Source organism: Populus alba, chromosome 8 (assembly GCF_005239225.2).
Source record: "Populus alba chromosome 8, ASM523922v2, whole genome shotgun sequence".
NCBI lineage: Eukaryota > Viridiplantae > Streptophyta > Magnoliopsida > Malpighiales > Salicaceae > Populus > Populus alba.
Window position 1 is genome coordinate 11,322,428 of NC_133291.1, and position 14,445 is coordinate 11,336,872.

Here is a 14,445-nt window from a genome sequence, read left to right on the forward strand (position 1 = left end):
GAGTTGCTTGGGACATAAAAATAATAATAATGAACGATGCCATGGAAAAATAATTGTCCTGAACTGAGTTTTGCTATATGGGCAATCGAGGATCGGACAAGATGATTTTACTCGTACTGCTGTTATAAATCTGTTGCATACGCGAACCTGTGAAAACAGGTTCCTCCTTCTATAATGTGAGTGAAAAAACTAAGGCTTGCTACAATATTGCTGAAAAATCATTGGAAGAACCTGATAGATTTATGCGAATCAAACTAATCGCATTACAGAAACTCATTGCAGCAATTACTGGTTGTAACAAATCTCTTTATATCAACTAATTAAGAACCACATAAAAACTATATTTCTCAATCATTTAAAACAGAGTGCATGCTTCGGATCTGAACAAGCATTAGAATTAGACCTGGTGAACCTTCCTTGTACCTAGATGAAGAAATTAAATAAGTAAACTCAGTCTGTACAAGGACAACCAGCTGCAAGTGTTTTAGATCTTTCTCCTATCAACGACATGTATGGGAACAAACAGCTGGTTTAGTGTCCATATCCTCAACAATATTCCATCTTTTCAACAATATTCCATCTTTGTCGATCAAGCAAGCAAAACGTTTCCTCGTCTACGCAGAGGTGTCTCTTTTAGTTATCACAGATTCGTACTAGGAACAAGGCACAGCAACTCTTCTACTTAAATAATCTCCGGAATATTGATTCCAATACGTGTAATGGTCACAATAAGACAGACACGGAGGTCAGGGTACAGAGCGGCATGGGCTGGATTGCTTGATTTAAGGCTCTCTTAACTAGTCGGTGAGGTGCGGTACTGCTATTTTAAGTGAACCTTATCGGTCCTGCTTATCCTCATAAAACGAAAACAGATGAGTAACCGAGCATAAATATGTATGGACACCAGCAAGCATCATAGGCTGTGCATGTTCTAAGTAAATGTCCAAGAATAACCAGCTGACCAAGCGAAAGCTTGAGGAGCTGGGAAGAATTTCTTTGCTTCGAGAATATTGACTTACTTAACGTAGGCGAAACGACAAATACAACTTAGCTAAAGTATAGTACTGGTCCCAAACAGGCCACCAGATAATAGAAATTAAAACAATCCAACTCACGAGGAACCCCACTCACAATGGGAGGAGAACTTGACAAAAAATGTGGCCATCACATTGAATCGGAGGGCTCCTTTCTCTGCATTAAATCCGTTGGCTTCCTCTTTGTTAATTTCCATCTCTTATATATTCACCTCTACCCTCAAGGACCACATTTGCACTCATAAAGGGTGCGACTCTTTCTTTGCACATATTGTTTAATCTTTTGGATGTCCAACTCCATATTTCATCATAATTAATGTTGGACCAAAACCTTTTGATTAATCAATGGCTTTCTCAATATCCCACCCACCTCGCCCTCTGCATATGTATGTGAAGCAGAACTGCACAGGCACCTTGATGGTCATGGTGGTGGTGGTGGTTAAATCAATAAATCTCACTCTGAGCAATCTGATTTTCCTTGTAGAGTGCATTGCTAGAAATATTTGAGATAAGTACACCTGCGCTGTGTAGTTTTTAGTCTGTTAATTTATTATGACAACTTGTATTATCAATTTACAAACTTGTTTTGATCCATTTAAAAAATTATTCTTCATGTTATCAATTTACAATCCATATAGATTTAATTTTTTTCATGGGCATTATGGAAAAATAGAAAGAAGTTGAAGAATAAGAAGAGAGTATTTAAGGAAATAGTTGATTGTTTGGTACTTATTATGGCAAGAAAGAGGAAATTTAAGAGAGTATGAAAGAGAAAGGTGAACAAACCAAGAAATCAATTAAGTTATAATAACGACAATTAACATACTTGGAGTAATCCTGTGTCTCACTCATAATCACATTTGTATACTTTTCTTTTGATAAATGTACACCCACCTCAGCTATAGCTAGCTGATAAATGATCTTTTTGATGATCTATGCAGTTCCCTTGGATTTTAAGCGAGAATCATTGGCGTTGAGTGAATCTGAAGGATTTTAGGTGGACCTTTGCGGTCGGAAATGGGAAGTTAGAATCCAGAATCCCCAACTTGACTTACAAGCGCGTTTCCGACAAGAAGATTTCAGACACCGAGTAACGTTGATACTAATTTTGCTACAAGCAGATCCACTTGTGCTCGTGTCTGGTGGATCAGAGCATCAGGAGGAGGAGGAGGAGGAGGAGGAGGAGGAGGAGTGGTAGGCTTGCCTGGTTGTCAGGTCTGATCAATTGACAGAAGGTTAATTATGTCGCTAACCCATCTAGCTATCAATCTGCCTATCTGTATTTTCTTGAAGATAGACTAGAAATGCTTGAAGTAGGTAAAGCCACGTCTGTCCATTGAAGACCATTCATGGGATGGCTTCGTTTCCTGCAGAAAGTAGGACCCAAACGAAGCTGCTAATTAACAACGTACACTACTTCATTTGTCTTGTCTACGTTTGATAATGCAACTACGCAACCTTTTCATTCGCAACAATCAAACATATACATGCCTGAAATGTTTAGGAACCTGTTTCAGGCCCAGAGAATAGTTTTTTATGTTTCATTTTCATTTATTTTTTCTATATTTTCAGAACTCAATTATAGATTTTATTTCGGTAATTTGTCAGAAACAAAGATTTTTATACTTTTTTACAAGGATTGAACATGTTTATGTTTTAATTTATTTCAAGAGATTTTAGTTTTCGAGTTTAAGATAATCAATCAACTCAAAGCTCATGTTTATAATTGCCCAATTGATTTTACTAATTAATACATGCAAGGGAAAGATATATAGGACACTTGAAGAATCCTACCATAATTTTTTTTTTACTGTATTTGGAGTAATTAAACGAGTTTCGTTAATTGATCAATAAAAAATTTCAACAATTATCAAAGCCAGAAGGAAAATAAAAAAGAAGAAGAAAGTGTAGCTCCACAAACTAAACTAAACGCTATTTTGATTAATATGCAGGAATTAAACATGATAACAACTTTTTTGCCCTTGAGTAACCAGCTATGTAATTGAATTTTAAGTGGTGTTTGGTATTACTATACTATTATATTTGTAAGAATTTTTAAATATTTTTTAATTTTAAATTAATTTTTTATATTTTTTTTATCGGTTTTGATATGTTAAAAATAATTATTTTTAAAATAATTATTTTAATATATTTTTAAATAAAATTAATAGTTATTTGTTTTCAAAATTCTCAAACAAGAAAGCAAAAGTAAAGAGGCATAGATATCCTTCATTTTGACGGGCAGGTTCCAAATGGGTTCGAATTATTCAAGTGGGCTTAAATGCGACCTCGGGGCTCATAGTGTTGAGACTTTGGAGAAAGAGTGGGAATATATTATACAGAGATAAAGAGATAAACTGATGATTTATCAGATATGAATAATTCATTTTGGAGTCATCATTTGATCAAATGTAACATTAACATTTGACAAACATGGCATGAACTCTCTGGACAGTGATAACTGTAGAAAATAATGTCCAAACAATGAAAGCAAAAGCAAATCAAAATCATTACTGAGCAATGAATGGAATATTCAGCTACTTGTTTGAGTAATGTTAGGTAGAGGAGTGTCAGCCGAATAGTCTTTTATTATTACATTTAATTGATTTCTTTTTTCACGAAAAAGAAGAAGAAAAACAACTCATTCATGGATTCATTACGGAATGGAATATATATTAATCTATTGGTAAACTTTTATGGTTGAGATTCTATCAGAGTCGTGATTAATGTTCGAGTAATGATAAAAAAAAAAAACTCGTTCATGGATTCAATGAATGGAACATCGACCTGCAGTATCTTAAATAGTTAATTCAACAAGTTGAGAGGAGATTTTGGAACATGAGAGACATCTTTGGGGCAGGTGAGCTTCTTTCAAGTTAATTTCAGCTCCTATATTAAGAATTTCTCATTGTTAATTTGTTTTTACGTTGATGATTTAATAATATACATGAGCACTGCTCCTGTAATGCTGCTGCAATTTAAGATCATGGAATATGAAATGACAGGTATGGGACTTATGAAATACTCCCTTGGTATTCAAGTCCAACAATCTAAGGGCAAGATTTTTATTTCTCGAGAAAAGTATCTGGAGGATTTGCTGAAGTGATTTCCAATGAGTAACTGCAAACTAATTTCTACTCCATTAGCAACAAACGAGAAATTGCAGCAGAGTGATGGTGCACCCAAAGAAGATGTATAGCAGCCTGGTTGGTTCTCTAATCTACTTGACAAACACTAGGTCTGACATCGTCTTTTTAATCAGCCTGATCTCAAGATTCATGCAAGAACCAGGGAAATTACATTATCAGCAGCAGCTGAAATAATTTTGCGTTATCTTCAAGTGCGAGAAAACGTGGCATTAGATATGTCAAAGAGAATGGTAGCAAGTTAATTGGTTTTCCAGATGATCGCAAAAGCACTTCAGGGAATGTGTTTTGCATGGGAACTAAAATGGTTATCAAAGAAGCAAAAGACTATTGCACTTTCATCAGCTGGAGGAGAATATAGCTCTGCAGCAGATGCGGCCTGTGAAGGTGTTTGGCTAAGAAGAAATTCTGTCAGATTTGCTGCAGAAAAATGACACCCTTACAACCATTTCTTTGTGACAATATGTCCACCATAGCCATGACAAAGAATTACGTGTTTCATAGCAGAACCAAAGACATTGAGCTAAAGTAAAGAGCATATTTGAACAATCAATCAATGGACGATTCCCTGCTAGATCAAGTAAAAGGAAGTAAAGAGCATATTTGATAGGTGGACTATGTGTTTGCTGTCATCCTTGTGAACTCAGCAAGTTCTAGCCAGGAACTTATGGCGGAAAACTTAGCTGTAGACCGACTTATACAGGTGTAGAGGTCCTTGTGCTCGAGTAAAAAAACACTTAATTAGTATTCACAATTACCCCTTAGCCTCTGTTTAGTTCTCTGTATTATGATAGAACCAGTACAGCATCTTGATATCAGAAAGGAATAAATTTTTCTAAATGTATCGTACCAACATGGCTCGAAAGCACTTCGTCGTCAAATAAAAAAAAAAGGAAATAAATCGATCCTATATTTAGGTGAAGCAGTAACCAAGAAAGTGATTCGCCTAAAAGAGATCGGCGATCCTCTTGTCCGCCACAAGTGGGGTTGGTATCCTAGTGATTGCAGGTAAGCATATCGTCACTGGTGACTTCAAGCAACGCCTCCAAGAAAAAAACTAAAACTCTTGCTGATTTGAATATATTCCAAGCATAATTAATTAATTAATTAATTTTACCAGATTATATTATATATATATATATAGAAAAGTATTAGCCATCGATCATTAGCATAACACCGCGTTAGTTAGGGTGGAGAAAAGGATGATCAGGGGAATGGTCGGGCAGGCTGGTCAGGCTAATTTTTAAGTGAACATTCCAAGCAAAGAGTACCCTGGTCAGCCCCCACCATGATATTCATTGTCTCAGCTTCTGCCAACATTTGGAATAATATTATCGCGGGGAAAGATTCTAATATATATATATATATATATATATATATATATATATATATATATATATATATATATATGAGAGAGAGGGGGGGTGGGGGCGCCTTTAATTATGGCAGAGGGTGTGCGTTTACATTTGCATGTGACATGATATATACTATTATAATTTTTTAAAAAGTATAAAAAATTTTAAAAATATAAATAATATTTTAATTATTTTAAATTTGATGTTCATGTCTTCATCCAACACGCGTCAATAATTTTTAAAATAAAAAAAATAATATTGATATATTTTTCTAAATATTTATAATGTGATTTCAAGGACAAACACTTTTTATTGGTAATATAATTTATAATAAAAATATTTTATATACACCGTACCAGCACAATAGTTTTTCTCATATTTTAAAATATAATATAATATGTGAATATGTAATTACCGGCAAAAGATTATTATCGAGGTATGGGGCGCTTGACCAATGATCCAGACGATCGGGATTTGGGTTTTTAATAAAGAATTTGTATGGTGCATGGTGATATTTCTCAAGTTCGGACATGCATGAAAGACTGCAAATCCGAAATGTTTTTAATCTCTTACATGTTCAATCTACTTCGAAGACCTTTCTTCGTTAACATGTGTAACCGTTAAGCAAATGCCGCCAGGTGGGTGGACAGGTGTCCTGGCTTTGACCCGTATTGGACACAGGAGCTCTTTTGGCGCAGGTGATGGCTTAATGACGAGGCAGTAACTTGTTTTTAATTCCATGTTAAATTAATGAATTATTATTGTTGTTATTATTTTGATGTTGCGTGCAGTAATGTATCGATGCACAGCTGCCATTTAGGCCCGCGAGAAGAAGACTGATTTAACAACTTTATTTCGCGTGTACAGGAAATTGGCAAGGTACAGCGCTGAAATATTAATTTGACGCAAAAAAACAATCAATCTTATTGTCCCATGTGGCTATATGTGGAAGATTGTGGCCAGGAAACGACCACCGGGTCGCTTGGTTGTATTTTGACTCGGGTGGGTCGAGGGTTGTATCAGGATTCAGGACCACCTCAAGAACACACTAGCTAGCAACTCAAGCCACTGCGTTACCGCAATCGGGAGTCACTAAGGTGTTGTTTGGGGTATTTAAATTCAAGAAAGTGAAAGGCGGTCGTTTCTTGTATTCTAATATGATTTGACTCGACCAGAAGTCCAAAAGATAAAAAGGCGTCTATTTCTTAGAGAGACGGTCCTTTTCGGGAAAGACTATTTATAACATGATTAGGAATGAATGTGTTTATTTTTAAAATATTTTTTATTTAAAAATATATTAAAATAATTTTTTTCATTCAAATATGTTTGAAGCTTAACGTGTAACTAAACTCAATGATATTTTAACTCATTATATAGCCGATTCCAAAAATGTTATTTTTGGTAGCTTTGTTAAACTTATGTTTATTTGGGCTCGACACTTAACTGAATTCAAGAATATTGAATTTGACAACAAGTTAGACTCAAATTATATGGATTTGATATTCTTTCGAGCCTCAAAATGTTTCATTTTTAACTCTTCTTTTGACCCTTTTAAATATAGAATTAGGCTAAAAATCAAATTTTAAAATATGTTGATCTTATATGTATAAAGATAAATTTCAAGTGCAATTAATAATCACTTCATGTAATTAAGACAAGGATCCTTTTGATTTCAACTTAATTAGAAAATATAAATTAATTTGAAATTATTAGTATCGCCAATTGGGTGCTTTTCGTGCGTACGCGCATAGAATGTTCTATCTAGTAAATTTGTGATGTGTATGTCATGCTTTGCAGTTTTGTATTTCCACTTTTATTTTTAGAACTCATTATACACACACACACACACACACACACATATATATAGATATAGAATAACACCAAACTAATTTCTTCTACAAGGAATAAAATGGAATTGGATGCGTATATTAGTAGTTACGTATAAAAGATTTGAAAGCTTAGCTTTGAATTCATGATATATTCCATCAAGTGTTCGTAAATATGTTGTTGATGGTTTTACGTGTTTGTATTTTATAATAAAAACTTGCTAGCTAACCCATCAAGAATTATAGTAATTGATAGATCTAATATTAGGATCATGAATCAACTTTAATCTATTGCTTTTATGTAAAATGATATCAATTTAAATTTTTTAAAAAACAATTATTTGATTTTAACTCTGTCAAGTTTAGACTCCCTCACAAATCAATTTTTTGAATCATCCTAATTAATTTAGCTAAGTTAATATAAAATATAATTAAAATAAAAATTCAATCCAAGTTGAGCTTTGATTAATTCAGTAGGTCAACTTGTTGAGACAAGTCATGTTTAATAAGCATTAGCAATTAGAAAAAGGGGGGACATTAAACCAGCGCTGCTCTTAATTTCCATAACGAAAAACATAGGGAATCAGACAGCCTGAGGTTCGTTCAGCAATAATATTGTTGTCCTAGCAAAGCCTGTCTAATATATATATATATATATATATATTCCCTAGCATTGTATGAATTATTGGTTCATGTGATTACTTGCACCTTGGAAGGTTCCTGGCAGAATCTTACCATTAAGGTAAGGGCGTCTATGTCCAATTTTAATGATACAGAGGGCATATGAGCCGGTGGAGCATTGTATGCTCATCAGCCAACGGACCGCGTGGATCGACGGAAAAGAATATGAGCATGCATGTACAAATGAGGAAAAAAGAGAGAGAGAGAGAGAGAGAATTTGAAAACCAAAGAAAAAGGTAGTTGAGAGTAAAAAAGACGTAAATCAGAGAGATTATTTGCGTGATACACACACATAAACCAAGTGAAACTCAAGCTGAGATGAATTTAATTCAATATATATATTAGCTGCATTTATTTATCAGGAATTCTAGTTCACTCTCAATTATTTAATTTTACTATTTAAAATTGTTGCAATGACAACATGATTTTTTTTGTTAAAAAATAATATAAATTATATCTTGAAATTTTACCTAATAATTTAAGCTATGGAGTTGAATTGGTTCTTTGACATAATATCATAGTCTTAATAATCAAGCGGTCAGAAGTTTAAATATCATTATCTCTATTTATTTGATAAAAATTAAGCATGTATAAAGTAATATAAACTTGTACAAGTTTCAAATTCAAAAAAATTTCACTTCAAAAATAATATAAATAATATTTTAAATTTTTAATTAATATTTTAAATTATTAAATTAAATTGATTTTTCTGACACCTTTACCTGTAAAATGAGAAGAATTGAGTTTGAAAACGACTATATAAAATAGTAGTTATTATGCTGAAATTGATGGGAGAATGATGATGATCACTATGCTCCAGACAGAAAAAGAGAAGCCACCTTTTTTTCTTCTTCTTTTCTTTTTTTATGGACCATTACATAATAAAAGATTCTCACAACGAAATAATTTGCCAGACCAATTTCCCTTTTATAATTAAGTCAAGAAACACCCTTTGCAGTCTCTGAAACATTGTATTATATACACGTAGTCTAATTACTCCCACGTGTCGAGCACATCAGCTATTATCTTCAAAGTAACAGTTTTCTTTTTCTGATCTTGAATTTTATCGATCGAACTTTAATCTTCACTTCATTAATTACTTCAACTGTTGGATTAAACAATCATTTGATAATGGCAGGTTCAAATTCATTAAATTGAAAAAAAAAAAAAAAAAAAGGGAAAACATCTCCATTGTTACTGCTTTTGCAGATGGTGGTTGACCTTTAGGGGGAAGATGTATGAAGAAGACCATTTTCCGGCTCTTGATCAGATTGATTAAATGTTCAAGAACCAACATCACAATCTACTGTCCACGTGTCCACAAACCATGGATAAACAAGTCGATATGACGTACACATGCAGCTATACATAGAGAGAACCCACCCCCTCTCCCCCTCAAAACCCCAGTTATATTATTGTGGTCGCTCTCTAGCTAGTTGGCTTGCAAAACGAAGAAGAGGACACGGGAAATCAGAAGCAAGGAGGCTAGCTATCAACAGCACCAAAAACAACAAGCAATAAATCAAAACACGTTAGATCTTCCACTAAAGGCATTCATTGGCGAGCTCGCGGCAGAGAGAAATGGCAACTTCTGTGCTAGGTACCGAGCGAACTGATTTGAACTACAAGGAGACTGAGCTGTGTCTCGGATTGCCCGGTGCTGGTGGTGCCAAGAATGAAGTTGAGACACCTAATAAGGCTACTGGGAAAAGAGGGTTTGCTGAGACTGTTGACTTGAAGCTTAATCTTCAGGCTAAAGAAGGTGTCATGGATCTGAATGAGAATATCAAGAATATTACTTCGAAGGACAAGAACCACCTTCCTGCTGTTGCCATCAAGGACCCTGCTAAGCCACCGGCCAAGTAAGTTTTTCTTTTTTATGATTCTTCTCTTCTTCTTCTGGATCTTTTTTTAATTTCTTTCCTGCTTCAATATATATATCGTATGGTATATATAAGCTTGTTGGAGAACAATTACAGGATAGAAGTTGTATTATTTAAAACCTTTGAAAAAAATTATCTAAATAGAAAATCCTTTTCTTCTAATCCTTAAAGGGATTTTTCTTTTTATTGATTCCCCCTCTTTGTGTGCACTGGTACTAGTTAGTTATTTTATTTTTTTGTCTTTGTTTTCTTTTCTTTTTTGGAAATTAGAGATGTAATATTAACATGAGTGATATTTGATTTCAGGGCACAAGTTGTAGGTTGGCCACCAGTTCGATCTTACAGGAAGAACGTTATGGCTCAGAAGAACGCCAGTGAGGAAGGTGAGAAGGCAAGCACTGGCGGCAGCAGTGCAGCATTTGTGAAGGTCTGCATGGATGGTGCACCCTATCTTCGCAAGGTGGACTTGAAGATGTACAGGAGCTACCAAGAATTATCTGATGCCTTGGCCAAAATGTTCAGTTCCTTCACCATGGGTGAGTGTGATTATATATAAACCTCATGATGAGTTAATTAAGAGAAAAGGATTGAATACATTGAATTGGATATATCTAATTAATATTATAGAACCAATAATCATCGTAAAAGTACTTTTTTGAAGGTAATTATGGAGCCCAGGGAATGATAGACTTTATGAATGAGAGCAAGTTGATGGATCTACTTAATAGTTCCGAGTATGTGCCATCCTATGAAGACAAGGACGGTGACTGGATGCTCGTGGGCGATGTTCCATGGGAGTAAGTTCCTCGTATCCTAAAAGCTCTAAAGCATGTAAGAAATTGATCAAATAATGAAAAAAGAAAAAAGAAAAAAAAGAGGCGAGCTTGTAGCTCATTCTGCAAAAGTACCACTTTGTTTCGAATGTTGCCACTAGTATTTTTTAATGTAAATTTAGTATACACTGAGCTCAGATCTCGAGTTGATGAACTCTTTTTATGATTTAATTCTTGCAAGTAATTCTTCACTCATGAGTCGCGTCCAGTGATATATCTATAATATATATAAAACAAATAGCAAAGTGGTGACAGTACAAATTAGGCATTACACACAAGTTTTAGGGCTTCCTAGGTCATCATCATATGGAGCAAAAAACATATTGGGCAGGTGCAGCGAGAATATTAATGGTTTTTTGTATTGATTTTAAATATCACGAAAGAAGCAAGAATTAGTTTGAAATTTTATCACTAACATGGTTGCGTTGATCTTATGCAGGATGTTTGTCAATTCATGCAAGCGCCTGCGCATCATGAAAGGATCTGAGGCCATTGGACTTGGTATGCATCTAGATCTAATTAATCATCTCATCATCATAACTATTATTATAATATTTATTCTGAAAGTAAATTTGTTACTAAATATTGCTTCCACATGTTTCAAAAAAAAAAAAAAAAGAGTTAATCATGAGCGAGAAGGGTATACGGCTAACTTAAACTTCATGTCCAAGTTTCAGCACCGAGAGCCATGGAGAAATGCAAGAGCAGAGCCTGAACCTTGTATACTCCATTTATTTAGCTTTCCTACTGAACTCCCTCTTTTCAGCCTCGTATCCATGAAGACAAGGAGACAAGGCACTTGTGCAACGTGGGTGGAGCAGTAGTGGTGTTTCCTGGATCTGTCTGTACTTTTTTTTAAAAATTATTTTTGAGAAGATGTGTCTGTATTTTCGTTTGATCGTATATAGATATCAAAGATCTAGACATTTGTAATGGACAAGAAGCAAGAACTTAACCCCCCCTGTTGTCTGGCTTGTTTATTACTAATGTCTTGCGTAATAATTAACCTATTTCTCCATTGTTTGTTGTTGTATTGGCTGCCATAGTTGCCGAGCACGTACGTGTTTTATTCCTTCAATTCAATGCTACTCCTTGTTTTTTTTTTTTTCCTCGTAAAAATAGATTCCTTATGCCCTCATTTATTCATAAATATATGCATGATTTGTTATTTTGGAGTAGGGGAGTTGCTTTGAAATTCATGACCCAAGTGAGGGGTAGGGAACAAGAGCATGTGCATGTTGATGGGGCTTTCAATTATGACCATTAGTTTATGCTATATGTTCATGAGCTTCCGATAAGCAAATATGTCTTTGATTGATGAAGTGGGTGGAATTTTATTGATTTGTTTTTAAAATTATTATTCATTTAAAAAAAATATTAAATTCATGTGTTTTTAAATGATTTAAATGGGCTAATACTAAAATAAAAAATAAAAAGTATTACCTTAATATATTTTTTTAAAAAAAAATACAATGCTCCAAGAAGAGATAGTAAAATAATACAAAAGAGAGTGTGGTTAGCGACATCTCCATGGATGTGTTTTTGTGTTATTTTACTATTTTAATTGAATTCCATGGGGACACTAACATTGATTTACCTCTATCATTCTATCACTTTCTCTATCTACTTGCACGCGTTTCAAGCAGAAATAAATTATTATTATTGTTATTATTTGTGGATCAGTGCATCATGGCAGCCTCATGTTCCTAAATTATTTTATCTTAGGGAGATAAATGGACAAATTGTTCCTAAGAGATATTAGAAGCCTTATTTTCATGTTTTAAAAATTAAATTTTTTTTACTTGAAATTAATATATTTTTTATATTTTTAGATTATTTTAATATATTAATATTAAAAATAATTTTTAAAAATAATTATAACCACACTTTTAAATATATTTGACATATATTTGTTGGGAGTGAAGTTAACCTCAAAATCTAAAATGCACTTGCACTACGTTGATTTATTAACCTTTCATCTAACTATATCAACAAATGAAATAAAAAGAACTGGAAATCAATAACCTTTTCCCATTTTCCCATTTCCTTTTAAAGAAACATTTTATGAAATGTATAGTTCATATTAAAATATGCTTTGAAGGTGTTTCTTCTTCTTCCTTTTCCTCTTCTTTTCTTTTGCTTAATAGAAAAAATATATATCAGATCTTAGGTTGTGATGAAAGCTGCTCGCCTTCACCTCCCTCGGGACTCAATTCGGCTATCCATCATTTTGAAAAAAATAGTTTCAATATTCAAGTTACACATCATCAGGTACCTTATTCGGAGAGTTGTAACGGTATTCTAACTAAAAAAAATAAAGAAATAAAACTAGAATTTTTTTTTCTACGTGTACATATCTTTATTATTTTTTTTATGTATCATAGATTTTATATGCTCTCTCACCTCTTTTTATATATATATATATATATATATATTAAATTAATCCCATAAATAATTAATAGGATGATACTGAACATCATAAAAACTTATGTGCGAACAATTAGAAAATGATGAATCTAACTTATTAAAAATCTTGACAATCATAAAAGCAGTGGAATACAAGAGTGAGTTTTGCTTAGAAGTGTGATGGTTTTTTTTTAAAGTATAAACCATACTTTTAAAAACTAAAAAAACATATTTTTTACTAAAAAATAAAAAACACAAATTACCTCTCATCCAAATACACACAAAATCTTCTTTCAAAAGAAAATGTGAATTACTAAAAGGGCAAACAACGTTGCTAGAAATGATGAAAAAAAAGGCCACCGAAAGTCTCCCGGTCCGAATTTGTTTGGGCTGCTCCTCGGAATCCTTCCTATACTGTTTGATGTACGTAGAGCAAGTCGGTATAAATAAGTCTTGGCCCTGATTCAACAATACTAAAGAAAAGTTTAAGAGATCCAGGCCTGCTCGTTTAAAGTTACATTTTTTTTCCTTGGTGAAAGGCCTCATCGTTTTAGATATCCTGCCAGGATTAAAATGTTTATAATATTTATTTTTCGAGAGAATTTAATATTAGTATTCTTACAATATCTTAATATTATTTATTTATTGGATAATAAAGTATATCTTCAATTCAATTTGCTTATCCAGTGAGAGTAATTCCGTTCTTATCTTAAAAATTACATCCTCTATTTCAATTTAGCGCATTCATGGAAAAACTAACCTTAAAACTCGAGTACATAAAATAAAATAAAAGTAAATATACATATTTAATTATTAGACCAATATTTTAAAATTAAAAATAAATATTATTTAAATTAAACCTCTAATCAAAAAAATAGAAAAGGGATTTTCTAGTTTAATTATTAGACCAATATTTTAAAACTAAAAATAAATATTATTTAAATTAAACCTATGATAAAAAAAAAATAGAAAAGGGATTGTCTAGTTTAATTATTAGACCAATATTTTAAAATTAAAAATAAATACTATTTAAATTTAACCTCTAATAAAAAGATAGAAAAGGGATTTTTTAGTTTGTAGAGAAAATACTATACAAGCTTTTTTTGTACATCAATTTTCTAGCTATTTAACTCTTAATAAATTTTTCAATGAAATATTAGTAAATTTTTCAAGCCTTAGTAAATTTTCTAATAAAATATTAGTCTAGCAGTTAAGATATTATTATATTTTTATAAGAATGAAAATACAAGTTTGATTTTTTTATTAAAAAGGATAGTCAGA

General features: G+C 32.8%; 1 protein-coding gene across 2 annotated transcripts; it reads left to right on the plus strand.

Annotated features, from left to right (window-relative positions):
* Positions 1–9,427: 9,427 nt before the first annotated feature.
* On the plus strand, positions 9,428–11,776 carry LOC118056777 (auxin-responsive protein IAA14). 2 transcript variants are annotated; one of them, XM_035069125.2, is made up of 5 exons: positions 9,428–9,904; positions 10,232–10,461; positions 10,587–10,722; positions 11,198–11,259; positions 11,430–11,776. In XM_035069125.2, the coding sequence occupies exons 1-5, from the start codon at positions 9,624–9,626 to the stop codon at positions 11,471–11,473; spliced, it is 753 nt and encodes a 250-aa protein (XP_034925016.1). In that variant the 5' UTR covers positions 9,428–9,623; the 3' UTR covers positions 11,474–11,776. The 2 variants fall into 2 exon arrangements, with proteins under 2 accessions (XP_034925016.1, XP_034925021.1); XM_035069130.1 differs by having other exon boundaries at positions 9,430–9,904; positions 11,436–11,776.
* Positions 11,777–14,445: the final 2,669 nt, after the last annotated feature.

Coding starts and splice junctions, on each gene's coding strand:
- LOC118056777 (XM_035069125.2), top strand. CDS start 9,624: ATGGCAACTTCTGTGCTAGGTACCGAGCGAACTGATTTGAACTACAAG. Junction 9,905..10,231: donor CCTGCTAAGCCACCGGCCAA/GTAAGTTTTTCT, acceptor ATTTGATTTCAG/GGCACAAGTTGTAGGTTGGC. Junction 10,723..11,197: donor GTGGGCGATGTTCCATGGGA/GTAAGTTCCTCG, acceptor GATCTTATGCAG/GATGTTTGTCAATTCATGCA.